General features: G+C 40.1%; 1 protein-coding gene across 4 annotated transcripts in view; it reads left to right on the forward strand.

The window, feature by feature from the left end:
- Positions 1 to 1,901: 1,901 nt before the first annotated feature.
- LOC306826571 (netrin-G1-like) overlaps positions 1,902 to 27,243 on the forward strand; it is a 73,928-nt gene continuing 48,586 nt past the window's right edge. For 2 of the 4 annotated variants that reach the window (XM_079347964.1, XM_079347967.1), the window contains exons 1-2: positions 12,386 to 12,957; positions 17,234 to 17,863. In XM_079347964.1, coding sequence (XP_079204090.1) covers positions 17,588 to 17,863 — 276 coding nt within the window. In that variant the 5' untranslated portion in view covers positions 12,386 to 12,957; positions 17,234 to 17,587. Of the gene's footprint in view, positions 1,960 to 11,231; positions 11,530 to 12,385; positions 12,958 to 17,233; positions 17,864 to 27,243 lie in introns of those variants that run through there. The other 2 variants (XM_079347966.1, XM_079347965.1) reach the window with 2 other exon arrangements.

Here is a 27,243-nt window from a genome sequence, read left to right on the forward strand (position 1 = left end):
ATTGAAGTCAATTCTGGGAATGAGAAGATCAACAAACTATCTGTTTGTCAAACTGCAAAGCCAGTGGTTATCTTATTAAGTTAAATCTACACAAATGAGGCTGTTGAAGAGACTATGCAATACAGGGTAGAGTTATGGGATTTCAATGTTTTGCTTTATACGTTTTCGCAAACCAAAGATAACAAGAACGATCTTCAAGCCATTTCGTAGAGAGCTATGTCGTTAAAGGAAACCAATTTAGCATAACTTAACGACAATTTTTGGACGTGAAAACAAAAATGATTATGCTATGGTAAAACATCCATCAAAAGCTTCACACAAACTCCCACACACTGTCTAATATCCAAACATACGTAGGAATGTCTCAGTGATAGACCTTCATCAGGATAACTGTTGGTTAAAGGTCCAATATGTAAGATATCTACTGAATTTATTCATGAATGCAAGACTGGTTGACCTCGATTTTACTTTTACCCTCACCTGCCCAAGGACAGCAGCTGGAAGATAGCTTGTTAGCTATCAAGCTTTTTCTCTTTTGAGAATAATGTTATTGTCGTACCTTCCCTGATTCAAATAAAAGGGTATAAAAGACACGGTTCGCTTAAATCATTAACATATAAACCCTCTCGGAAAACTTCAGGACATGCCTTTAAGAGCCCTAAAAGCTCGTTATAAATAAAATGCATTACAATTGTATTGGATTATTAGGATTATTGTGATGTTGCAGCCCATGTGTGAATCAGTTGGAAATCTGGTGAATCAGTAAATGTCCCAAAAATGATTGTCGTACAGTGTTTTGTTGAAGAAATACAGATTTTCTACCTGATAACTGAATGGACCAACTTGCTGATTATGTTTAGGTTTCATCGTAAACATTTTTAAAAACCATCCACTCTTATGCAACCATCAGTCTCTCACACAGAAATATCACAGCTTTAGCGGCTGTTTTCTATTATTGAACAGAAAGACAGAGAAAAACTGCAGGTGGTTGGCGTTTAATATTTAAAAGCTTTCGCTGGATTCCAATACCTGCCTAGCATACTGAAGAAAAGCTGAGGATCTCTCAGCAGACCTGGCCTGCAGACCCTGTGGCCTCCACACTGCCCTCCTTCCCACATCACCCCACACCCCCATTCCTACATCTCTCAACCCAACGCTATCTTCTCCTCAAAGCCCGGACTGCACCCAAACACTTCACCCTTCATGCCTTATTCATTTCCTTCATTTTCCATAACATGAACATCACAAGTAAGTCTCTGTCTGGCGGCCACTCTTTGGATTCTGGGATTAATTTAAATCCCCACAAACAAAGAGGATTCAGCAGTGGATGATCATGGATAGGCGCTATTTGCATTGTAATATGAATACATCAGCTCTGTCTATATCCAAGAGACGGCTGTCTGTTTCAGACGTTTTGTTTCACAGGTAACATTTCCTCCAGATGAGGAGTAGAGATAGATCTGTCCTTGTTCATTGACAGAATTGTTCATCATGATTCCCACGCACTCGTTTTCTTTTCTGATAAATCAGCGGCAGCGCTTTTTACACCAACATTTTGAGAGGAGAAATGCTGGCAATTTCCCTCAGGACCACGGATTCTGCAGCTTCTCGCTTTTTGTCCCCTCCTCGGCTCTCAGCAGGAGGAGAAGCAATGTGTTAAGTTTAAAATGAAAAGAGGTGTCATGAGGCATCGCTAAATGCATGGGGACTGTGTTTGATTGCTTCACTCTGGTACGAGGGGCTGTTCTCGTGTCTGTTTGGTGCCTATCACTCGCTGTCGGTTTGCCTCATCATAAATAATGCAGCCTGCATCCTGCCCACCCAACAAACACCTAAATGAAGCAGAACCTGCATTGCAGATTCTCACAATGAGTAAGGTTACTTCAAGGAGCACGGCGAATGAGAAAACAACAGGAAACGTTTGAAGAAGATGCCACGGTTTGAGGACGGCGTTTTCAGGTGTGTGTATTTCTGTGTGTTGGAGCTGCTGTGCACATGTTTCTGCTGGTGTGGGTGGAATAAATAAAGGCACCATACATGGATATTTGTTGGAGTAGAAAAGGAAGGAATCCATGGCTGGAACTGTAAACTTGTAAACTGTAGGAGCTCCATTTCTAAAAATATCATGTTTTTGTTTTTTGTGTGTGTGTGTGTGTGTGTGTGTGTGTGAGGGGGGGGGGGGGGGGAGATTGGCAGAAAAAAGAGATGACAGCTATCGTCCTCATAAAAGTGTGCTCAAGCATCACTCCCAAAAACCTGTGACTGAGACATTCCCACAATCGAAAAAATAGGCTTCCCTTCTATTTTTAATTACCTGAGATTCTGATGAAATACACACACGGAGTCATGTCAATCCTGAGACTAAAAACTAATCCATTTGAATGCGGCACACACAGGAACAGCTAAATGTCTAATCGGATAGCCTGACTGATATTTGTAATCCTCGTATATCATTTCATATGTTGTAGTAAAAAATATTGGTCATTATTTATTGGTAATAGGCATTACCATCAAATAAAGCACATGTCTTGTATTTGGATGTTATATACAGTCGTTCTCCACTTCCCTCTTCAGGGTCCTGTGAGGACTGTTTGGTAAATATTGATTTTGGCACCCTCTCATGACAAAGCAATAGCTTTTTATTCTTTCTTAATTTTGTCCAGTAAATGTATAATTTGTGAAAAAAAAAAATCCTGTTTTATTTTTAAATGCCAATTTCCACATAGTGGGTGCGAGCTGCGCACCATCTGAGTCAAAGCTTTGCTCTGTTGGACGACATGTTACCCTGCTGAGAGAGTTTGTATAGCGCAGCCATGAGCAGCTGTACACACATCACGAGAGAACTTCTAAATCACGAGGAAATTAAGAGAAAAAAGTGCAAACAACATGTTACTTTGTCTTTCTAAGTCGTTTTGTGTCTGTTTCGACATAATATTGATCAAGTGATGGAAAATATGATCAGGAGTCCGTATATTGTATTTTATTTTGAAATTTACCTGATGCTCTGTGAGTTTCCTTGTCTGACTTCGTGTCTGGTTCGATCTTTTCGGTGCTTGCAGCGATCCCCGCAAAAATGGACTCAAATGGAATTTGAAATGAAGCAGACTGTTGTGGTGATGTTTGCTAGCTCCAAAGACTGGCCGAGGCGCTTGTTGTGGAAAGAGAAGCATTGGTTGGGTCCCAACGCTAGTGCATGGCGCTGACGGACCGCGTCGAGCACAGAGGATGTGGAAATTACCAGTTACAGTCGAGGGTCACTTTTTATCACTCTTTTAGAATCTTTGTCGTGGAGGCTGTTTATAACTTTGTCTGACATCTACCCCAGACCAACTGTTTCATAGAAATGACTACGTTAATAAGGAATAGTTTCACGGCCAATAAAGACAGTATGAATACAGAGAGCAATAAAAAACAATAACCAATGAATATCTTTAGACTTTGCTATATTTTGGAAATATCGACCTGTCCTTCAAAGATTGAATTTGAAGAGGCTTGAATGTCTTTTTATGTACCCAATATTTATCTCAAGTGGTGAAAACATGTCAACTGCAGCAACCTCTGGACCTGCGCTTCCCTCAAACTCAACTGGATCGAACTTGACAACTAAGGTTGTCCAAATCGCTCTCTCCCTGAGGCTACAGCAGCATTACTGGGTTATTCTTTACTATTACATAACATGCAGTAGGTATGTTTCTTTGTTCCACGTATATATAGAGAGTGGATATTTCTATTTTATTTCCAAACAGGAGAACCGTATCTGAAAAGGTAATGAATGTATTTCTCTCCTATTGTAATTTCTAAAAATAAAAAGGCTGTAGATTTCAGGAGGCTGGAGGAAGTGAGAGGTTTGTTATTCATAGAGCTTGCCGCTGTTTTGAAGACGTGATCTCTTTCGTTCTGATATAACAGCAGCCTTTGGAAATAGAGTTCAGTTTATGAGCAGCACGGGCCCCTGTGGCTTACAGCATCCCAATGTGTTAACCTCAATGAAAAGTAGATTAGACTCGGGTGAGTGAATGCTTAGTCAAGCATTTAGACACACAAATCAAGACTTTTACAGTGTGTGCTAACCTAAGGGATCAATATTCTAAGTGTGCCTTAGCATTAGCAATAAGTCTACCCATCAAAATGAGTTACCCTCAATCAAAAGACGATTAGGTAGAGGTCAATGACTACCTTGTCGGCCGCCAATGGTCCATGTTAGGAATAATGAACCGCTCTAAACATGACAGAAACAAATACCATGATGTATGAGAGTATCCTGCTCTGTACAGGCTGTGCAGGCCTAATTGTTAGTCAGGTGATTAATAAGGCAGAACACAAGAAAAATCCAATCAATTATTAGTTCCATGTTTGCAGGACACTTTGCATGGCCTGTAAGATAAAGAGATGCGTTTAGCATTGAGAATATAATGAATGGCTGCTTGGAATTGTAATTAATGACAGCGGCGGCGTTTGTCTTTGCTAAAGTGTGTTAAAACGCGTCCAATGTTGGTTGGTACACTCTGTTGACTGGGTCCCCGGTGCCTTAACGACACAGATTCAGCACTACTGCTCTTTGTATTTCAATCCAATTTATAGATAATTAATTCTGGGATATTTTCCATCCGCGTCTGTCTTTTGGGAAGCTTGAATAGCTTCGAGACATGACTGGAGAGCCAAGAAATTCTATCTTAGACTGATTCCATTACAAAGAGAAGGGATTTCATCAACTTTAAATGTGCTCCAGCGTCTGATGGCACAGGATGCAGGCTCTAAACCTCACCAAATGTCAGCTTGGCAAAGATCAAGCCAATTAACATGTTATGATCAGCTATTAAACATGTGTAATTTCAAGCATTAAACATTTACACTAACAACAACTGTGGGATGTGTTTATCGACTTGCTAAATCGCCAGAAATCGTGTGAGGAAATTTCAGAGCTCCTCTGCCCCACAGAAAAAGTCAAAACCTTGTCAAGACACAGCGAAAGAACCTCAAAGAAGATGCAGAATTGTTGGTACGCTGTAGCTAATAAATGTCGAAAGGCTCACATGGCTTTTCGTAGACATGAATCAAAACTTGAAGGTATTGAAAACAACCCTGCATTATGAAAAACAAAAAAAAACAAATAGGCTCTGGCTATGGTCTGATACATGGTAGGATGTTCTTTCCCCACCTCTGGTTCGAAACCGTTTAATCAAGCTTGTGGCATCTCAAACATCATTGAAATGCAAATTTATAGTCAGGGTTATATTGTCTTGGAAATTCAAATAAGCCTGTTGCCTGTGCAAGCCACCTACAGCACATACTGTACAAACATAACTAAACACCCAATGGCATCTCATTTGAACGAAAGCTGAATAAATTTTCGAAATGTGCGAATTGGCTTATTGCTCAATTATCACCTTGTTAGACTGACTTTTGCCTTGATCCTGAAGGGATGCTCCTCAAATATTAAGAATGGGCCGTCGATGATCTGATTCATTGTTACGATTCAAAATGAGTCACGCCATCCATCATGTTGTGAAATGTAGCGCAGCTCCCAGAGAGGTTGGCATGTTGCCTGTTTCTCTGCAGGCAGGAGAAGCTGGCCTCCAGCTGCTTGTATGCCCTGGTTTTGGTGCAGCTAAGGTGCCGCCCGCCGGCCTCCAATACCTGGCAAAGAATGGAAGTGTGCCACCCACTCAACAAGACTTCTGAGTTCAGATTCCAGAGAGCAACATGCAAAGTGAGCAGCCCTGAATATGTCTACCTTTCTAGAGAGTTAAAATGTGTATGCATCTGTATGTGTAATGGGTGGGTTTCAGATATGACTGTCCTCCTTAATATTCCACTTAACACCGACTTTTTTTTAGACTGGATTTGGAACTGTCAATGGATTCCCTTTACCATTGTGTATATATTAAGTAAATGGAAAATGTACTTGAGCTTTTATCGCACTTTTCTAGTCTTCTGACTACTCAAATCACTTTTTAAATAGCAGGTTGCACCTACCCATTCACACCACATTCATATGCTTTGATGGCAGAGGCAGCTGTGTAAAGTGTCCATTAGTATTAACTAGCTGACGCAGCAGTGGGAGAAATCTGGGGTTAAATGTCTTGCTCAAGGACACATCGACATTGGACTGCATGATCGAAACCCGTGACCTACCAGCTCCAACTCTACCACTGACCCACAGCAGCCAACTCAACGTGCATTGAGTCTGGTTGGGATACAATGCAAACACTGCCCAATGTGGTTCTTTCTGGCATGACAAAAACAGAAACGTGACAAAGAGATCTACTCAAGCTTCTCAAGTTCATTGGTACATCAAAGAACAGTCGCCTATGAACAGATCCGCAGTCACAACACATATTCATACAACAAGAAACAACAGTCTTCAGTAAAGCTGCAAGTGTTACACCAAACATCAAACTGAAATGGAATTTTTCTTTTACTTCATTTTAATATTCCTAATGTTTTGAGTTTTCACAAAAAAGTGCAAATGATGCTGAATTTCCCACTACACTGCAGCCAAATGTTGACAGTCAACTTAAAATTCATAATGGCAGCAAATGTGGTCCATAGAAAGATTTTCTTTAAAGAGAATTGTGACCTCCAGGAAATGTGCAGCTGTGGTTCAAGCCCTTATAGGGAGTTTTCAGTCTGTTAGAAAACAGATTGACATTATTACTGATGCTTAAATATGACCTCCAAAACGAAGCAACAATATGAGACGTTAATCTTAGTGTCTGCTATCGCTGTCACAGGGTCTGGCATAAACGCTGCCAAAACAGCCCTTCTTCATGTTTTCCATGACGAAGATTCTCAGGGAAGGATGTGTTTGATTTTTTATTTTTCTAAAAGCACTTTATAAGCATGTGTGTAGGAACACATTATGCAGATAAGAGGCATTGCTTCGTGCACAATGAGGTGCAGGGATTGGCACAATATAATAGAGTATTAAAGTCACTTCAAGTTCATGTTGTCAAATCAAAGAACTAAGCGTATAAAAAGGTTAGGTATTTCAGCCTTGTGGTGTCAAACATACACATACTTTAGGAGGTTTTGTAGCCATAATTATGATGCTGTTTTAAAGAGGTTTAGCTGGATTCTCAGCAAGCTGTGAGAAAAACACCTTTTTTTCCATTCTCAGTACAAAAGTCTTAATTACTGATTAAATATTCAGCATGTGAAATCTGCCATCAATGACTTCAGACCTTTGGAACTGCTAAAGAAGGCTAAGTTATTGGCATTAAAAGCTCATGATGTTGGAAAGGATCACCATGGTTGTCTAAATGAGAGTTACTGTAAATGTTACATATTATGCTAAATACTGTTTTTCATGTTTTTCTCACACTCATATGTGTTTGTAGCATGTCTTCAAACCCCCTCTCCGTCGTTGCCTGCTCCACTATGCAGGAAATCTGTGCACAAACAAGGCTGTTTGGAGATTTTCCCTTTGTGACATCACTAAGAGAGGTTACCAACTTGTTGGGTGACGCTCACACAGCGAGAGTTTGTTTTCTGCCCTCTTTGTCTGCCTTTTCAACCTAAACAATTGGACATGAAGAAAGCGCAAGCCCCCCAAACCCTTTGAGAGGGGCGTGGTTGAACACAGCTTACTTACATTTAAAGCTACAGACACAGAAACAGCCTGTTCAGAGCAGGGCTGAATTAGAGGGGCTAATTGGCATGATATAATACAGGATCAGAGTTTTAACCAGAAACTCTGGCGTATTTTGGGGAGCTGGGAATTATTTAAACATGTTGAAATAATAATGTGTGATCATGAACTTAGACTTTTCATTTAAAACAGAAAGTAACTGCAGCTTTGTATTTAATGAGGGCTGTAATTCATGCATCAGAAGAGATAACATATAGAAGTATGGAGGTTCTTTAGAAATAAGTAAGCTTCATCAGGAAATTTTAATCTGCATGTCTAAAATGAGCATTACCTTTGCAAAGTCCATACACACACACACACACACACACACACACACACACACCCCAGTGCTTGAACTGATTCCAAAGAGTGTTTCCTGTCTCTCCCGTCTCCTTCCTTACCCTGATCACTTCCTGGTCTAAGCTTCACAGCGGTGGATTTGGCAGGTTCTTCAGAAAAGTGTCACTTATTCCGTGTACACACTAGACTTTAACGTGCAGGAACAACCCACTCGAATTAACAAGTATGTCTCACAGGGTGAACAGCTACACTGTCATATGCCACTACATTGATGCTCAACGTGTCCCTTTAAAGGTGAAACTTCACTCCAATTATCAGAAGGAATCCAGTGAGAGTAACTGGCAACGGGTAATCAGCTGTAACAGCCGTCTCACATAAACTGTATCATGAATGAGTGATGTTTGTCAGTGATTTCTGAATACTCCTTTAATTATAGCCAGTAGCACTCAGAGATCCATATGTAAATTACTAATACCTGAAAAAACAACAACTTTGGGTTAACTTTCACAGGGAATTGGGAAGTGATCTAATATTTATACCCCCTCTAATTGCATGCCATAATTACAGCCTTGGCCTTAAGAAAGGCTTTGGAATAAATTGAATTAATTTGGCAGCCATAAGTTGTGCCTGTATGCTGATTCCGTCTGCTCCACCTCTGGAGAAAAATCTGATTAAATACACCGTTAAAATGTTTAAAGGGATAGAAATGCTTCTCAAAGACAGAGAAAGAGAAGTCTGAAGCTGCATGGAGTAAAAAACACGATATTCCAAATCTGGATTATGCGTGGAGAAAACTCACATAAAACACTTTTAGGAGGAAAAGTGGCTCAATAGACTCATTATTTCTCCTGATCTTATCTATTCAGGTCTCCTTTTCCTGTCTCTCCTTCTCTCTTGACTGCTCACACACAAAAACAGCTCCTAATCCTGTCCCCCGCCTTCCCTTCTGCAGTCTTCCGACATGCAGCCGGGGTCACGGATGATTAAAGCAGTGGCAGGTGGACTCCACTTTGAAACTATCAATAGACCCCCGGGAGCTGAATCAAACAGCAAACCCTCCATCTCTGTCAGCCCGAGCTCTCGGTGGCACAGAGGGAGAGGACAGGCGGAGGGTGAGAGGGCAGACTCCACCTCTGGATGTTCATCGTATACCGTGGCAAGCCAACAGAAGTAGTGTCGATGGAGGAATGGGGGAATTTCTGCCTCTCTGATGTGATTTGAAGCAAGCTTTGTGGATTCATCCAGCTGACCCCAACACCTCTGACCGGGGGTGGACGGTGAGAGCCGGCCCATGCAGAATATCTTATTCCCACCATGCTGTGCTACTGTAGTTCGTAGACACAGACATGTAATGAGTTTAGTGTGGCATTGCTTGGTAGCCTACTACTGTTGGAATCTAAATAGGAAAAAAGCAAGGAAGGACACTACGGTCATTTTTCACACACAAGTTGGGGTTTGTGATTGTGTGAATTTCTCCTGTGAGGTTTGTGTAGTTGATGTGACCATATGATGTGTTGTTTACAAAGCACAGACTTACTCCAGATTGTCTCTGAGCCATTTACTCTCCAACCACCAGCAAGCACAGCTGCAGTTATGGGGGGGGAAAAAAACAGTCAAACGGTTTCTCTTAGTGCCATGTTGGAAAGAAATTAATTTACCATGCAAGTTTTCTGTACTGTAATTCATAATATCTATGCCCCCTCCCCCACCAACATACTGATCTATAGTTGTAGTTAGTGTTTCTCCATCATACATAATCTCATAGTTTATGAAACATCATGTGAAAAGCCACTGTTCCAAGCAAACGGTCACACACTTGTGTGTTATCTGAACTGGGACACACATCTGCCTAGTCTATGTAGATGAAAACAAATTATTTGTGTTAACAAGGAAGTAAAGCTAATGGAAGTTAAACTAATGGAAGTGACGCTACTGTAGTCCAGCAAAACATAGGATGAAACCCTGCAATAACTAAACTATTTTCCTTTGAGGAAACATGTGAACCTGATATGAAAGATTGGGGGAAAATGTAAAACACTATGTAAGAAATAGAGGAGCAGTTAGCCGAAATGCTAACCTTTAACTTGAAAAGGGAGAAAAAAAGTCCTGTTTTCAAATATACAACATCAAACTATCTATCTATCCATCCATCTATCTATCTTTCTAGTCAGCACAGTCATGGATGTGAGTTTTAGGACGAATGATCATGTTTCTAGGAGGAAGGATTACATGGAAATGTCAAGAGCAGCACACGCTCCAAGCAAAGGCTGAACCCTCTCATACGATGTGAGCCACTTTACCTCAGCAGGGACCAGAGACTTGTTGTCATTCAGCCCCGGTCCAGCGCCCAAATCAGACTTTATCAGAACAGAAATGGCATTGCCACTTTTTTAATGGGTATTACAAAAGGTTTCGCTGCATATTAATTTGAAAGAAATCAATATCGGCTGCGCTTCTATTTTGGGGGTATTAAACCTTGAGCTGCACAGCGAACAGTCTGTAAACAAAACAAAAACAGAGTGTTGAAACTCAAAGTAAGGAGGTTGGGAAATTAGACAAGTACATTCTGCTTTCCTGGAAGAGTTAGATTGAAGGAAGAAGAAAGAGAGATCAAATGGGACCCTTCAAAACAAGATGGATGATTCCAATCTTTTTGTATATATACAAACTGCACCTTAAAATGAATGCATAATTAGATGCTGGAGATAAGAATGCGAGGAAAAGATAACCAAATAAATAAATATAAGTTTGATCAGGGTTCTCAGATGGACAAACATAACAGATCTGGAGTTTCATGATAGTTTAAACTGTCGTAAACTGCATTGGTGATGAATTGAACATTTGAAATGTGTTACAAAGTCAAGGAATGACTATTTTTCTTGTGCAATGTTTGACTTTTGTTACACTTTACCTACATTTTCACATGAGGATGAATAAAGTATCTATCTATCTATCTATCTATCTATCTATCTATCTATCTATCTATCTATCTATCTATCTATCTATCTATCTATCTATCTATCTATCTATCTAAAAACCCACTAGTACAGGGGACAGGAGCTGTCCATTGTGCTGAAAATGCAGTTAGTATACCAGACAGAAAAAACAAGTTAAAAAAAAAGAAAGAGGAATATAATATAGGAACACAAAGAGTAACAGGAAAATAGTGACACTGTTTTCTGTCTTTGAGTGAACACAGTCTTGCTACACCCTCCAAAAAAGTGACTGAATAAAACAAGTACTCGTGAGACATGGAAAACGTTCTACTCAATTACTGCTGTGACCTTCATGTGGGCGCGGTTGTTCCTATCGTGCAATCTCCACCGGTTGGCATTACAGCACAATTAAAATGCGTGTTCAAAGCGACCTGTCACCGCGGTTGTTTGCCGTGCAGCTTGGCACCCTGTGGTGGAGAGGGTGACATCTATGACTCCTCGCCAAGGGAACCCGGGAGACGCACCTCACTGTAGTTATTCTTCCAGCACTGCCTGCAAAACACATCGAATAATTACAGCAACAACTCCATCCAGGGGAGTTTCTTTTTCCTTTTCCCTTTTTTGACAAGTGAATTACTAATCCCCTGCATTCTTGCATAGAAGGTAAGATCTTCTTTTTATTGTTGTTTGTTTGTTTGACCGGAGTACCTGAGGCAGTGTTGTCATAGTAATTATTTGTGTATAACCTGCGGGCGATTAAAAAAAAACAAGCCAAAATATTCAGATCGCATTTTTTGCCTCTTGTTCGGTTAAATTCCTGCAACTTCGGCTGCATTTTAATTGTGCTGAACTGTGTTTTATCTACCCTGGAGACTCGCCTCTGTTAAGTTTCTGTGGATTTCCTCGCCACATGCATCCCTTGTCGTTTTAATGCCTCCTGTAATGGGATGATAAAGAACATCATCGAGTGTGCTCATGGGCTTGCTTTTGCAGGGCTGGAGGTGGTAAATGTAATACCCATTGCAATCACCTTCACAGTATTTCAGCTCTTTTGTTTTTCCAAAATGACATCAGTGCATTTCGGCTATAGCAGCTGTTGGACGCTGCTGCTGAAAGCGATGCAGCTTATTTATGAGCAATTATCGAGTTACTTAAAATAGAAGAATCCAATTTAGCGCCACTGCAAATAAGTCTCCGATTACGACTCTAACCATGACGTGTTAAGTGTTCAGAATGTGTTCCTTAAAGGAGAGTGAAAGAGAAAGATTTCCTGGAGCGTCAAAAGCATCATTGCGAGAAACTTGCTTTGTTGCATTGCAAATACATGTTCAGCCCAAGTGGCAAAAAAAAAAAATCTAAGATTTAAAGATAATAAATGAGGGTAGTCAGTCTACTATTCGAAGGCTGTTCGATGAGATAAACATCCGCTTGAGAACAACGGTTGAAGTTGAGACTTTGGCGTCAGAAATCTTTAGGACCCGGCGGAACGCTCGTTTGAAACTGGACTTAGTCGCTCCGTTTCAGAAAGATTGCTTATCGCTCTCTTCTCCCGTCCACAACTCGGCTGGGCGAAGAAAACATTCTCTCCAAAGAGTTACTCTCCAGTGGGACGTATTGAAATGCGCGTTGATGGGCTCTTACGAATTTGCAACCACACTGTGAATTCCCTTAACGGGTTCTTGAAGTGTTTGTCGTGCGCCATTCCAATGCACGCAGTGCCAGGAGCAGCGCTGCGTAAAGCCCAGCAGCTCGCGTGGAGACCAGTCGGTACTCGACGCTGTTTGTGAGTGCGGAACGAAAAGGGATTGGATATGAAAGAGTCTCGGAGCGTTATTCGAACGGAATTAATGCTAGTGTAGTGAGACAAAAAAAAAAAGTTTATAGAAAAGTTTAAAGAAGGAAAACGTGGTTGTCTCCGCGTGGCCGCGCGATTTCTGCGCATGTATCGCTTTTATTGTTCCGTCAGAAGCTAAATTAGAATAAATCAGATAAAGACGAATGAGTGAAAGGCGCGGGGAAACCTTCCTGCATCTACTCTCTTCTGTACCTAACTTGTTGAATGAGCTTGTCGTCCCAGGAGCGCATTTTAATGTGAGTATTGTGTTTTGAATGTGTTTTTGTGTTTGTGCAATTTCCTTCTTTACAAGCGTCACTTGTGTGATGATGACAATCATGACTAAATGGACGATAATGGGGTAATTACAGTGGGCTGTGTCATGGGCGGAACAGTTAGCTGTAATCAGGTTTGAAGTGGGTTAAATGAATAAGGAATGAGCTGCCTCACAGCAATGGAATAAAAACTGCTGTATCCAAAGCGTTTTAGTTTAACCCTTTTTTTTAATTTTTTTTTTAGTTTACCTCGCTTTGAAGGTGTTTTTTTATTATGCAGGAAGTAATAGCGTATACATCGATATTTACACAGTGTATCTATACTTAAAAGCGGCTGTCATTTTGAAAGTTTTCTTGTTATCATAGAAGGAATAATGAGAGTTTAACCTGTTGCGCAGCAGGTCAGTAAAGTCAGAATTAGGTGTGTCTCGCCTCTGCGCAAAAATCGGACCGAGAAGTGACTGTCAATATCTCCATTTACTGAAAGCTCTTGATTGAAATACTATATTCGACTATATATATATATATATATATATATATAAAACCTGGACTTTTTTCCCGTTCTATCAGTCCTGTGTTTCTGATTGCATGAATGTTACATGTCCTGGAATTTTAAAATGTTTGCAACATGCTCTGCATTTGTGCATGTTAGTGCTTCAGGAGGGGGGCTTTCAATAATATATGGCGGCAGATTTCATGAGAGGCAGTTGTGAAGGCTGAATCTGTGTGGGCTCCTCACTTAGAGACCCTCACATCAACCAAATCCTCTCTGGGAGAAAAAAAACCCGAGATCTTAGCAGGAGCCAGTCCTTGTTGTAAATAAAAAGTGTCTCCAGTTGAGGAGGTCAAAAGTGCAGCCCCCCTGGACTTTGATTGTATGTTATATGTGCTTATGGATCTATTGCTGCTATTGACAGACAGAGAGGAAAAATAGACAAGCGGATGAAGGACAAGAGAGACAATAAGAACACGAACGCGTGCCAGAACAGACATGCTTCTGCTTGCCAGTCGATTCCACTGTGACTCATATGGAAGGGCTGGTTTTTGGCTCGAGGAATGTTGGAAGCATTAACCTGTTTATTGTTGCAGTCATCAGCCAGCTACAAAGCATCAGTCTGTTTAAACTGGCCATGGATCAGAAGTAATTGGTTGGAAGTCTGCAAGATCAATAAACATAACGAGTCAGTATTGTGTTTGTGTTCATCCAAATCCAGAATAGGTGCTGAAAGAAAGGGCAAAACATAGCAATTGTTGCAAAATGATCCACAGAGGGAGCATCAGTCTAGGTTTCTATTTTAATTATTTAACCTACTGTAATTAGTGTCATTTTGCAACCACAGATGTCAGCAATTACAGTTCTGGCCCTTTGGATATGTGGTGTGTGTGTGGTGGGGGGAGAGAATCCTGTATTTCAGCACCATGGACAGCTCTCCTGAACATCTCCATGTATTTCAGCCAGAGGTTTTGGATCACAAAAAGCCACATTTTAGACAGAGCAAAGCCACACTTTAGCAGGATTAGTATAAAATGAATGGAGGGAAAAAACATCCGCCATGGGTTTTTAAGAGTCTAGCTGGGAGTTCGTAACCAATATAAGCCACGGGGCACGGCTGCATGCTGACTTTTAAAACACTCTGCCATGCTTGAGCTGCCCAGGGGATGCAATGCAAGCGGACACAAGGGGGTGTTTCAGAGGCTACAAAAACAAGTGAAGGAAAAGAGAGATGGAGAGAGAGAGAGAGAGAGACTGAGAGAGAGAGAGAGAGAGAGAGAGGTGGTCACCCTCAGCTTTAAGCTCTCTCTCCCTTCCTGCATACGGAGAGCTGTTCAAATATTGATGACTTTTAATATAGAATCTGACCTCATATATTTCTTGGAGAAATTATGACATTTCCAAGCTTCTTCCTGAATTTTTGAGCGCTAATGGAGGTGTGTAGATGTAGATGTTGGAGCAGGGGAAATAGCGATGACAGCTTTTTTTTTTTTTTTTTGCTTATACCATATTGCATTTGTGGCTTATTTTGTGTAATTGTTGTGAAAATAGATGTGCCGATATTGAGGCTTTTGAGTGAGGTAGTATAGCACTGATAAAGTGTATGAATTGATATAGTTTATATTTATAGATACAGTATTTTCATGGATTAATCTTCTACAGAAACCTTTGTTAAAGATGAATTAGCTTCTTAATGGTGTCAGAACACTTATTTTACGCAGAAGTAATCCCTCGAGCATGAAGCAGATAATGAAAAAAAACTAAACTTCATGCTTTTTTCCCCTTTACTTGCACCTTAGTAGTGCTCTGATGTTAAATGGTATGTGTCCACAGAGCTTCTTGACACCGTTCTTTCATCTGTGTAGATTTCATTACTTAAGGTGTCTATGAATTAAATCTAATATTCCCCTGGTTAGCTCCATTTGCTGTCGCTTATTAGCTTTGAATGTTCCCTATAAAATAAAAATAAGATAAGAGACCTCCACCACCCCGCCGCCGGTACCTAATTTCACTGCCTTTATAATGAAAGTCAACCTCTGTGTTATGAAACGGAGGCGTATCCAGGTGTGTGCGTGTGTGTCTGTGTTTGAGAGACTGAGATGAGAGTGGTTCCTCCCATGACACATCTGTGATCTGGGACTGACATTTATATTTATGAAATGTGATACACGCATCCTCACTGAATGGTATGGCGTATTCATCGCTCATGAGCTCCAGCTGAGTTATCAACTTTGTAATTGACCTCTTAATGATTGACACGAGCACATTTAAAGAGCCAACATTCTTCCATAGCTTCTCTCCTTTCCCCAGCAGAGGTCTGTCAAATGAAGCTCCCCACCCGTACCTCCTGACAGGGCTCACTTTGAAGGGTTTGTCCAGGCTGAAAAGCAGTGCAGATCTTTTCTCAGTCTCAGATCTTTCATTCTGGTTGGAATGTATTCGAGCCTGTAGTCAACTGTTAAAAAAGGACATTATGATGGGTGGAAAGCAGTAATTGGTTTGAATGTGGGCAAACCCATGTAAATTAAATTAAAATATTGAATCCTAATGCCTCCATATTTTGGGAGGGAGAAGAGAGATCTGCCTGTGTGTGAAAGAGAGAGAGCTCCAGAGACTCACTTACCTAATCTCATCTAAATCTTTGTCCTTTCTTAATTACTGTTTTTTTTTCTTAGTTAATTTGGTTTGACTATTATTTCTCGATAAAAAAAAAACAAAAACCCTCTAATCTTTTGAAACACAAATTGAAAAAGTAGTTCTTTCCTCTGAGCACAAAAGACTCTCCACATGCGCCAAACCCCTGCTTACCTGAAAGAAATATGTATTTCAGTCGTGAGTGTTGGTCACAGAGGGTCGGATGTAGCCCGAGGGAAGAGAATGAATCTGCTGACCGGAAAGTTAGAGGTTCACCCTCATATACCAGCTGGTTGTATTAGGCATTATTTAAGTCTGTGTTGGATTAAATATGATGTCACATTACAAACTTAGAATTTGCATTAATAGAGGACATTTTTCCCCACTTGTAGAGGTCAGCGGTTAAAAAGGTAATATACACCTCCCCATAGGAAAATTATCACATGTTCTCAAAGCCAAAACCTTAGGCCATCAGTTCACATTGACATTCAACAGTAACTTAACTCCTATTTACAGTGGCATTACTCTGTTTGTGGCAGCTGTAAATAGCTGCTCCATTTTATTTCTCCTATAAACACACCCCTTTTTTTTTACCTGAGACATTGAGATTGTGCCGGTCTCCACTGACTGCTGCCAGGCACCATTACCTGACGAGTTAGGCCATCTGACTGATGACTTGTGATAGCTCTGAAAAACGTACAATCCCTCAAATAGACCATTTCTGTCTCCCAATTTTACTTTAATATTTCCCAAATGCCTCTAAAGGCTTTGGGACAAAGGCAACTACTGATTTGGCGAGCAGGGAGCAAGAGTAGGGTGAAAAGCAATAACTTAAATGTCATGACTTGACACATGGAAATAGGCCTTTTTGTATGAAAATCAAATGGAGATTAGGCTTTGGAGAACAAGCCCCATTTGATCTATATACAGTGATTTTGGCAAGGTTATTATTGAGGGTTTGATATAAACAGTGGAGACTTGCATTGTGTTTGTGTGTGTGCACTGAGAAGCACGACTTATCCCAGTGCCGTTAAACCATGTTGAAGCATTGTTAAAAATTTAATACTGTGTTTCAGCTGTTTTTATGTGTTTTTGTGGTTTATTTAAGGTCTTTTTTCTTCTCTCCTCAAGGATGCTGCCTGTGGCAAAAACCACAGGAGAGTGAGCTCAGGCGTCTGACAGCCGCTGACTTATGAGGAGTGTCACCCTGCTCTGCACATCAAATCTGACCGCTTGTTGACCCTTTCATCAACGCTCAACACTTGTAAAGAAGATCACTTGGCAAAAATTGGAGGAAAAAAAAAAGAAAAGAAGTGAATGGGGCTAATGGTTGCCTGAAGCTGCTCACTCAAAAGTAGGTAGCAACATGCTGCCACAGTTCCCAAATGATCAATTGCCCCTCGCAAAGCTGCAGTTAGTGTAGAAAATTCCCAGCAATATTGTCATATTTGTGACCAAGAAAAAGCTGTAAAGGAAAAAAACAAGATGTTCTGCAGCAGCCACAAAGAACCAGCAATGTTTTGGCTCGCATTCTTCACTCTACAAGCAGTGTGCACCAGCGTGGCACATGCCATGCAGCATTACCCAGCTGCCTGGGGACACTATGACGTGTGCAAGTCTCAGATCTACACAGAGGAGGGCCTGGCATGGGACTACATGGCCTGTCAGCCAGAAGCCACCGACATGACAAAGTACCTGCGAGTGGCCCTCGACCCCCCAAATATCACGTGTGGAGATCCACCAGAAACATACTGCGCTTTGGTGAGTTGTAACCTCGGCCGTCCCCTGATGGAGACAAATGAGGCTGTAGGATGGCACAGCGTACTGGGTCAGGGATAGAGAGCAGTGCATACAAGGCAACGGGTATGCTGCAGCAGAGATTGATGCACACAAACACACAGACAGCCATGTGCATTAGTATACAAGTGCTAGCACACACACACACCAGTTAATGCCATAAAAAGTACCGCACAAAGAAGGACATAGACCTACAGGGTGTTTTAGAAATGCACACACAGTCACACAGACATGCTAAGGCATAAAGAAGTAGACGTTTAGTACGCTACATCCATCCACCAGGTTATGAAAAGTGAATGGACAGAAGAAAAAAAAACAACTATGCATTGATTATCTGTCAGGTCAAGCCAAATCACAAAAGTTTTTATTCCAACTGTTCCGATGTTAACTCAGTGACAAATGTCTTGGCTGTATGAGCTTGTAAAATATTTGCAGCTCAAGAAATGCAATTCTTCAGCCAGTAAAAGCAGATACCTTGTTCTTCATTTTGTAATGCAGTTTCCTGCAGAAATAGTTAACATTCCCAAGAGTGCTGTTGTTGTCAAATGTTACTAATGCATTGCTGATCTTTCATGTGTTCTGTTTTTTTTTTTTTTTTTTTTTGTCAAACCTAAAATATTGTCAAATATACATCTTTTGGGGCTCAGTCAAAAGTAGCCCATTTTCTTTTTCAAATGTACTGAATATATCAGCAAAGTCAATGTGATTACCCATAACAAGCATATCATACTACTACAGTACACTGTCAAACCCAGCTCAGGACTGCACACACTCACAAACACAGACACAGAGGAAGGATCAGGGTTATTGTGCTGGCACAGTTATTATTCTCTGCAGTCTCACCACAGTGTTTAGCGTTGTGTTTCACCTTATCAATAATTATCAACAGTTCAAGCACAAGTTGAATTAGTTCAGGATCCCACTCAAAGCAAGCAGCACGAGCCCACAGGCTTTAAAGTGCTTCATTAGAAGTCGTGTGCGCCCGCCGAGAGCTCCTGCGAGTAAATATTTACCAATTAAAACAGGCATCTTTAAAAGGAGAGTTTTTAATTCTCGCAGCAGCAGATGGCACTGAGACATTTAATGCCGCTGTAAGATGAAAAAGGAGCCGGTCTCCTGTCACGTGTGGCGCTCCGTGGGAGCTTTATATCAAAATGAGCTGTGGAACCTTTATCAACCTGCTAGATTACACTGATTACACAACATGCACAACACTGAGAACATAAACAACAAACACCATTTTACAACAGTAACTCTTAGTAGTTGAAAATGGAAAAATATGTTGTTCATGTTTCCCTTTAAGTTATTTTGGAATAGTAATTTAATTGATCATTATCATCAATAAACGTGTGCCTTGTAGTTATTGTTGATATATATTTCAGATATTCCAATACAGTTATTCTAAAGCTTGATAAATGATGAGACAGGTGTTATGAAGACTGGTCACTCAATGTCGAAGTCTTAAAGCTGGTAACTGTGTGACTAGCTTCAGTAAACACCTGACGTGGATTTACTGGAGGTCTGTTGGATTTTTAAATCTGTAAAGAAAAGAAAGGATGTGTGAAATCTGGGTCTGCTTTGACGGCTCCCCTACAGGAGCAGAACCCTGTCGAACGACGTACGTGTTCTTGGGTGGATAAAGTGGTAATCTTGGTATTTCGATCATATGAGCTCTTACGTGTAAATTTGACTCAACACATCCAAATACATGCTCTGGGAAAATTCAGCATCTCAGTTTGAAGTTGTGTTTGATTCTGTTTTAAAAAGGGGAATATTTAGTGAATTATTTTTGCTATCATGGTGTCACTCAGTCAGCCAGTCACCACTTGATCAGTCAGTGATTTTGGTTCTGACTGAAATAGCTCAACAACTGTTGGATCGATTGCTATCATAGACTGTATGTAACATGGACGTAGTACGTAGTCTCCGTGACTTCACCCAACGCAATGGCAATGCTGCCTTCATATTACTTTTGGTAAATTTAAGAAACAAAGATGTGGAGTTCATGCAGGTCTTTAGCCTTCTGGCTGTACTTGTTTACTCTAGTGCCACTCATAGGACGAATACCTATTAAACGTTGCAAATGTTCGCGTGAAATACACAGCAAATCACAAACTCTATTTGTAAAATGGAAAATCTGAACTTTCATTAAGAATTGGAAAAATCTGAATGATTTTTGTGTCTTTTTACTTTTCCATTTTAAAGCTCCCCAAGGTTGGCGTTTGTGTTGTTAAGAACATTTCTTTGAGTAAATTGATTGCTATTACAGATCACCTGAGAGGTGTCAGCTTATTGGCTCAGCCATGTGGACTTGTTTGCAAGCTGACATTAGCAGTAAGTTCACAGCTGCAGCTTCAAGTAAATGGCTTCAGATTGATTATCAATTATTCTTTTTTTTTATTGTACAATAGTTTTCAGTGGGTGAGCCACATTTTCTGAACTCCAAGATTCACTAAGTTCACTAAAAATTCACTAAGTTGTATTGAACAAATGAATTCAGTTGAATTAAATACCGTTTTTAAAAAATGAAAAAGAAACATTCTGACTCTCTGACAAGTCTTTATCTGTTGGCAGTGAAACATGGAAGGACACTTGACTAAAGGGTCACTTGGTTTAACAGGTATAACAGATTGCAAAGTTTCAGGAGAAATAGTTTAATGCCTACAATACAGAGAATATAAAACTGCCAAAATGTGACAGAATAAAACATGTTTAGTTCATGGATAGAATCAAGTATCTGCAAATCATTCTCCCACACCATGTGCACATTCAATTGACACCTTTTTCCCATGAAGGCGTTGTTATGTAACTTGTCAGCTATCCCTACATCTCACTGCCAAAATGTCCATCACCTCTGACATGAATCTGAGGTCATCATTGTCCAGATGATCAGGAACACGGCCTCCCTCTGCACTCGCCTAAACAGCTGTTGTGCGTTTGATCTGTTTACACTCTCGTCTGGCACACAGGCAGACTGACACCGGTGACCTTATCCACAGGTGCTTCCTCAGACTTTGTGGGAGATGAGAGGAGCATGCAAATGAGCCCTTTTAGGCCAATCGCTATGTTGCCTTCAGTAGTGAGTCCTGTCTAATCACTTTCCCCAGGAGCTGCTTTGCCTTACGGTGGATAGTCCAAAATGGGATGTGCCTCCCTCCCTTTCCTCATTCACTTCCGCTTCTGATTCTCACCTCTGCCGCTCAAGGATGTGGTTGTTGTTTTTTTCATCCGAACTACATTTTGCAGAACATGGTACAGCTTTTTGTCTGTGTTCATGAAAAGGGCATTCATCATTCAAGAGTTGTTCTATCACAAATGTAACATTTAAGGTCTGATGTTTTGGATAAAATAGTCAAGATAGCCTTTTTGTTTTTGATTCTGTGTTTTCTTCCATGTTTGGGACATGAGATCAGGAAAGTCCAGGGATAAAAAGAGTGGGGTGGAGGACAGGTGTGCTGCATCAGGGAGTTAGCCCTGTTTTTATTTTTAGCCGCAGACCTTCAGGGGTTCTTCAAAAAATGTGTTGGTATTAAGGCTGTTCTCCTGTGGTGCACTGTGGCACTGTCACTCACTATCAGTCAGCCCTGGCTTCAGCTCCTTCTTTCTTTGAACCATCTACTGAATGTGCAAGATAAAAGATCGAGCTCGTACAGTGTTATCCAAGAGGAACGCTGGATTCATTGTTTTATTTCACTCAAATGTGTATGATAGTCTAATCGTTTCTTAGTCATGACTGTTGTGACTAATGAACAAATAAGAAATGTATCGTCTGCAATTCTATAGATTAGTACAAATTATACAATTAGCTTCATGTGAAAGCTTGAAGGCGAGACATTTATTAGACTATCACACCACATGGGCTCAAGCTGTTAATGCAAAAGAACGTCTGCTGAGAGACATCTGCATCTTAAACCTCATAATCACTTTTTATATGATCAACAGACACGAGTGCTTTTAATCACAGCACTTTTCTCTCTCACTTTACTCCAAATCACTTTGTCTTTTTGTGAAAACACAAATACCAATTTATTTGGTTGTGTTTAGAGAGGAGGTGAATTGTCTTTTTGCAGATGAAAAGTGAAAGTCATCATTTGGATATTCGGAGTTATGGGCAGGGGGCTTGTTTATTCCACTAAACATAAAAAAGGGTGGCAGATGGCTGCCACCACGTCATGATCAGACGCTGCTGGATAAATAAAGTCTGTTTTGTTGATCGGACCGCCATGTGACTGCAGTGGTGGAGCAGTGTTTGGATTAGCACCCTGCTGATCAGAGATTTTTCAACCCGCGGCAGGGAAAATCTTGCAAAAAGAATTTGAGGGACGCTCTGTTCTCATACAGTACCTACACTGATCCGTCATCTAATCGAAAAGAAGGGATGTTAGCTTTGATTTAGCATATTGGCATCTAACTGTTCTGCAGTATTTTAAGCCCTACGGATTGGTCTACGTCATGTAAAAATACACAAACATTTGTGAGACTGATACAGTTCTGTTATGTTGCTGATTTCAGATACTTTGGGTCCAACCGGGTAGATTCTTGTAATTCCTCTGAACTTTATTCAGCTCTCAGAATGGATGAAAGGAGTCGTGGCTGCCAGTTCACCGCTCGGCCCCCTTGGAGGCTTAGGAAGGAGAGACGAGACAAGAGCTCCCACTAAGCTGCTCGGAGACTGCCACGATATTGACAGTCAATGCAGCTGACTTATCTTTGCTGGCAATGACTGGAGTCATTGTGAACTTTCAATCTGTGTCTTCTATGCCCACAAGAACTGATGTAAAAGACTTGAGAAAGAAAAATAGATTATAGAATTGCCAAAAGGAAGTAACCTTTCGGCCAGGCGGTCATTGACAGAAATAGTGATTTTGCAGAATGGCAAAGACTTTAAGCTCTTTCAAGATATGTTTAGATCCTATGAATTTGAATTTTTGGAGGAAATACAGGATAATTGCAGCCTGGATTAACATGCATAGTTAGAGAGTTTGTGTCCGGAAGTTTCCTTTTTGAATATCAGGGGCATGCCCAGACTTTTTTTTTTTTTTTACTTATTCAAAAGCAGTTATTTAAAACACAGTCCACATTTCTCAATTGTAACATTATTTCCATCTCTGAAAAGGAAAATAGCGAATCATAGATTAGGATTTTCTGGGTGGCCAGTAAGATTTCAAGGTGGGCCCACGTCCATATTATTAGCAACAAAAAACAGTCCCTTGTAGTCGTCTTTTGGAGTCTTGGGTGAATCATTTTTGTTCTTCTTCTTGGCCTGAATGTCACTTTTTTGGTTCACCCTCAACAACAGCCTCTTTTATAGTTGCAGCAGGCAGCTGTTTTGAGTTAGTAAACTGAGCCAGACCTAATTCACTGAAGAAAAGTTGTTGGACAAAAGAACAGTATCAACTTTATGTGTCTGTGTCTGCTGGGTGTATGTATAATTGTTTTCTGACTACAGTGGTTCTATAAAGTTTACCAACTAATTATGTTTCTTTTAACAAAAGTAGACAAATAAATTAATGAATGCACAAATAACCAAGCACTATAAGTTGTTTTAACAACACAAAATATTTAAGTCTCAAACTTCTCTACGGTGTTAAATATGACAATATGACAGCATGTGCGACAAACATGGACACCCCCACCACCAAATGCCATAACACAGCCAAAAGAAACGACACTTCCATACAATCACTATTTCACCTAAATATAATGAGTTGTCACATAGATTTAGATGTTCTACCTTTTTAGCTTTTAGGAAGACTATACTTTATTGACCAAAGCATGCTGTCAAAACAGCCTGTTTTTAACTTTTCACCGTAACTGTACAGTAACCTATTTACCTTTTGAAGAAGGATAACAAACAAACAAAATAAATACTCATGCATGTACAGGACAAAATCAGCAAAGAAATAAAACAGACCACTTTGCCCACAGGGGGCGCCATAATCAACACAAACTTTCAGTTTGTGTTGGATCCAATTATATATATATATATATATATATATATTTGCTATGAACAAAAGGCATGAATACTATTAGAAGCGACAAACTCATATGGAAATTTCCACATGTTCGTATTTAGTCCCCTATTTGTGTATTCACTTCTTGTTGTTTCGTATGATAGAAGTTAGCTCTACAGTGTGCAGCGTATATACTGATATTTTAGACAAATAAACAATCAGTGTTTGCATCCTTTAATCTATAAAATGGGCCAAAATGCATTTTGGGATTATTTTTGGCTTGTATTACATGACACTGATGACACTACTTTTTCTACTATGTTGCATAATGTATACTAAATAGAATGGATTAGAAAATACATTTAGAGGGATTTTGGATAAAGCCTGTGTGAGCTGGAGACCAGCCTGAGCTTTATTATTGTGAAAAGTGTATCCAGTTACTAAAATAACAGGAGTTCAGAGGCCATGCAAGAAAATGCCACTGCCCCTCTTTGATCTTTGTAACCTTCTTTGTGAGGTTTGGGTGGTAGGGATTCACTCATCCATATATTTGTTTGGGGACAAGGAACAGTTGGAGCGTTTAGCTTCCTGTCAACCCTGTGCCCTTGACTTCGTTCTGAACTGGCCCTGCCCAGCACATCATCACCGCACCACTGCGTACCAAGACACCGAGATGACATGCAACATGTCCCCTGACTCCAGGAGGCGAGGGAGGGGGGGGGGAGGGGGGGGGAGTCATCATTTATTCTTTCATTCGCCTGCCACCTCTTTTGTCTCCTGGCTTTTTAATTTCCCCGTCCCTTGTTTTCTGTCAGCTGATGATGCATAATATCCATGCCTTGTTTGAACGCAGGTTAGATGCTGTGAATGAGGTGAGCTCTTGACAGATAGAGATATGTCGGCATTATTCTCTGGGATCTGTGACAGGTTAATTCTTGGAAGGGTGTAAATACAAAGACAAATGAATTATGCATGGGAATATAAAGGAAAGTGATGGGCTTTGTGGTGCAGCCAGATAGAGTCTTTCTGGACAGCTTAACGTATGGATGTTGGCTGACTGAAATGGAGCGACCACAAACAGATTCATAATGTTGAGAGAAACTTACTAAGCAGACAAATTAATAAAGAAGCCTGTAGGAATTTATAATTCTGAGCACAAATGATAAGAAATCAAGTTTTCCTTTTGATCTTAACCTTGAAATAGTCAGACTGTCTCCAACCAATACAACTATCATCAATAAGACACTTTATCAATTCAAGCTCTCTACTTTGAACCATGATGATCAAGGATGTAATCATTTCATTTACAGATATAACATTTCTTATATTGTAGATTTTTTACTAATGCAGGCTGTCAATAGTGTTCTTTAATACAATGTTAGTCCACTGTGTGTCAAATGTGACACATTTCCATTTAACACTGAGAGAGCTTATTTCATTTAATTGAGGTGGAAAAAAAGACTTGGAAACAATAATAGAACCTTTTTATCATGAGGACGTAGTAACTAATCAGTTTCCCCAGCAGCAGCAGATTATAGTGTCATGCAGCAAAGAGCACGTATTATTATTTTTTTTAATATTAATTGAAGTAAGGTTATTGTTAGACGGATGTAGAAACATTGATGAAATATGATTCTGTTCCAGGTATTCATTGTAATTATACAATCTATTATATTTCACAGAATAACACTACAGAACACAATGTTTTGGTTTTACAACATTAGTATTATACAAGTATTAGTTGTCATGTGTGTTGAACTTTTTTTATTATGCTGAACATTCTTTTTATTGTTTTACTTTAATTTAAAGGCGCAACCTCTGGTTTAATTAAATGAAGCCAATAGTACAAATAAACTGCAGTCCTTCAAGTGTCCTCGTGATGCTTGCTGCAGAAGACCCTGAACATCCAAGACACACAGCAGAAATAAACATGTTGACAGCATGGTTTGAAAAAAAACAAACAAAAAAAACCACAACTATTTGTATGAAAATATGTATACAAAATATGTATGAACATCTAAATAGCTGTTGGGGTCATGAAGGGTCAATGTGTGTAGTTCAGTCACTCTTGAAGAGGATGGAGATGGATAACTTTCTTAAGGAGAAATTCACTGTTCAACACTACTCTGCAGCTTTACTTCCTGGTTAGTAAGGTAAAGGTGCAAAAAGGAAAAAAAGGACAGGGGCTGGATTCATACAGCTTCCAAGTACAAAGAGTTGCTCCAAGAGAACGCATGCAAAGACACTTCTTAGAGTCATTATGTTTTCTAAGAATTTTCAAGTTAAGACTAGATCTGGTTAGAAAATAATAAGTTATTCACAAAGCATCTTGGCTCTTAAGAGCGCTCCTCGGGTAGAAAAAACAGTTATAGGAGTAGAGTGGAGGACTTTTAAGAAGCTTAAGAGTTTCTCAACGAGAGAAGAAAATAACCAAGATAAAGGAGAAATGTTCTAAAAACACTGAATGACAGTCAAATCATTTAACACTATACCCACTGTGTCGTGCAGGGATCATGTTTGTGGTAGATCACAGCTAAAATCTGCTCACATCTCCCACCCAATGCCATATCATCGGAAATGACAGCCACCATAACGCAAAGGTTTGTGTCAACTGTAAAAAGTCACCTCTGCAGCAGTGATGACTTGGGCCGGTCAGAAGCATCAATCAGCAGGGTGATCACACAAACAATCACAGAGCTGTCACAGCCTCATTTTAACATCAATTAGGTTAATCACTTAAATGATCAGCATGTTAAATAAATGTGAGCGAGCCAATGAATATAACTGTCAGCATGTGAAGTTTTTAAGTATAGTGCTCAGAATGGATTCATCTGAGATGTTGATTATATTAATTAGTGTTCATATTTACACAAAGCCTCACTACGCTCTATATGAGGATCATTTATATCTACAGGGCTGTCAAAGGATTAATCCTTCAGCAGTCAAATGTGTTTGATATTACATTTTTTTACATTCAAAAGTTGTTTGACCCCCTCTCCACCTTTTTTTTTTTTTTTCTTCAATTGTTTTCAACGAGGAGTGAGCCTCACAAAAGCACATCACCCAGCATATTTTTTTCCAAGCGCTTTACCTTTTTTGTTCGGCTCCTCTGAGCGCTTTAGTTTAAAATCGTTGAACTTTTTAGAAATGTGCTCTTGACGTCATCGGCGTCACAGACTTACCGCCTACAGTTTTTGTCTCGTACCGGCATCCTCCTTCTCCGTGTCTGCTTGGGAAATAAACTAAAAAATCTAAATATCTAAAATGTCAATTATGCAGTAAAAGGTAATGGCGCCAGGTCGATCATACAGCGACCTCAGTTAACAGACTGTTATCATAGACAGGGCGGACAGTCAACACTTTCCTTCTCAGTGCAAAAGCGCTTCAAAC

Source organism: Symphodus melops, assembly GCF_947650265.1.
Source record: "Symphodus melops genome assembly, chromosome: 7".
Taxonomy (NCBI): Eukaryota; Metazoa; Chordata; class Actinopteri; order Labriformes; family Labridae; genus Symphodus; species Symphodus melops.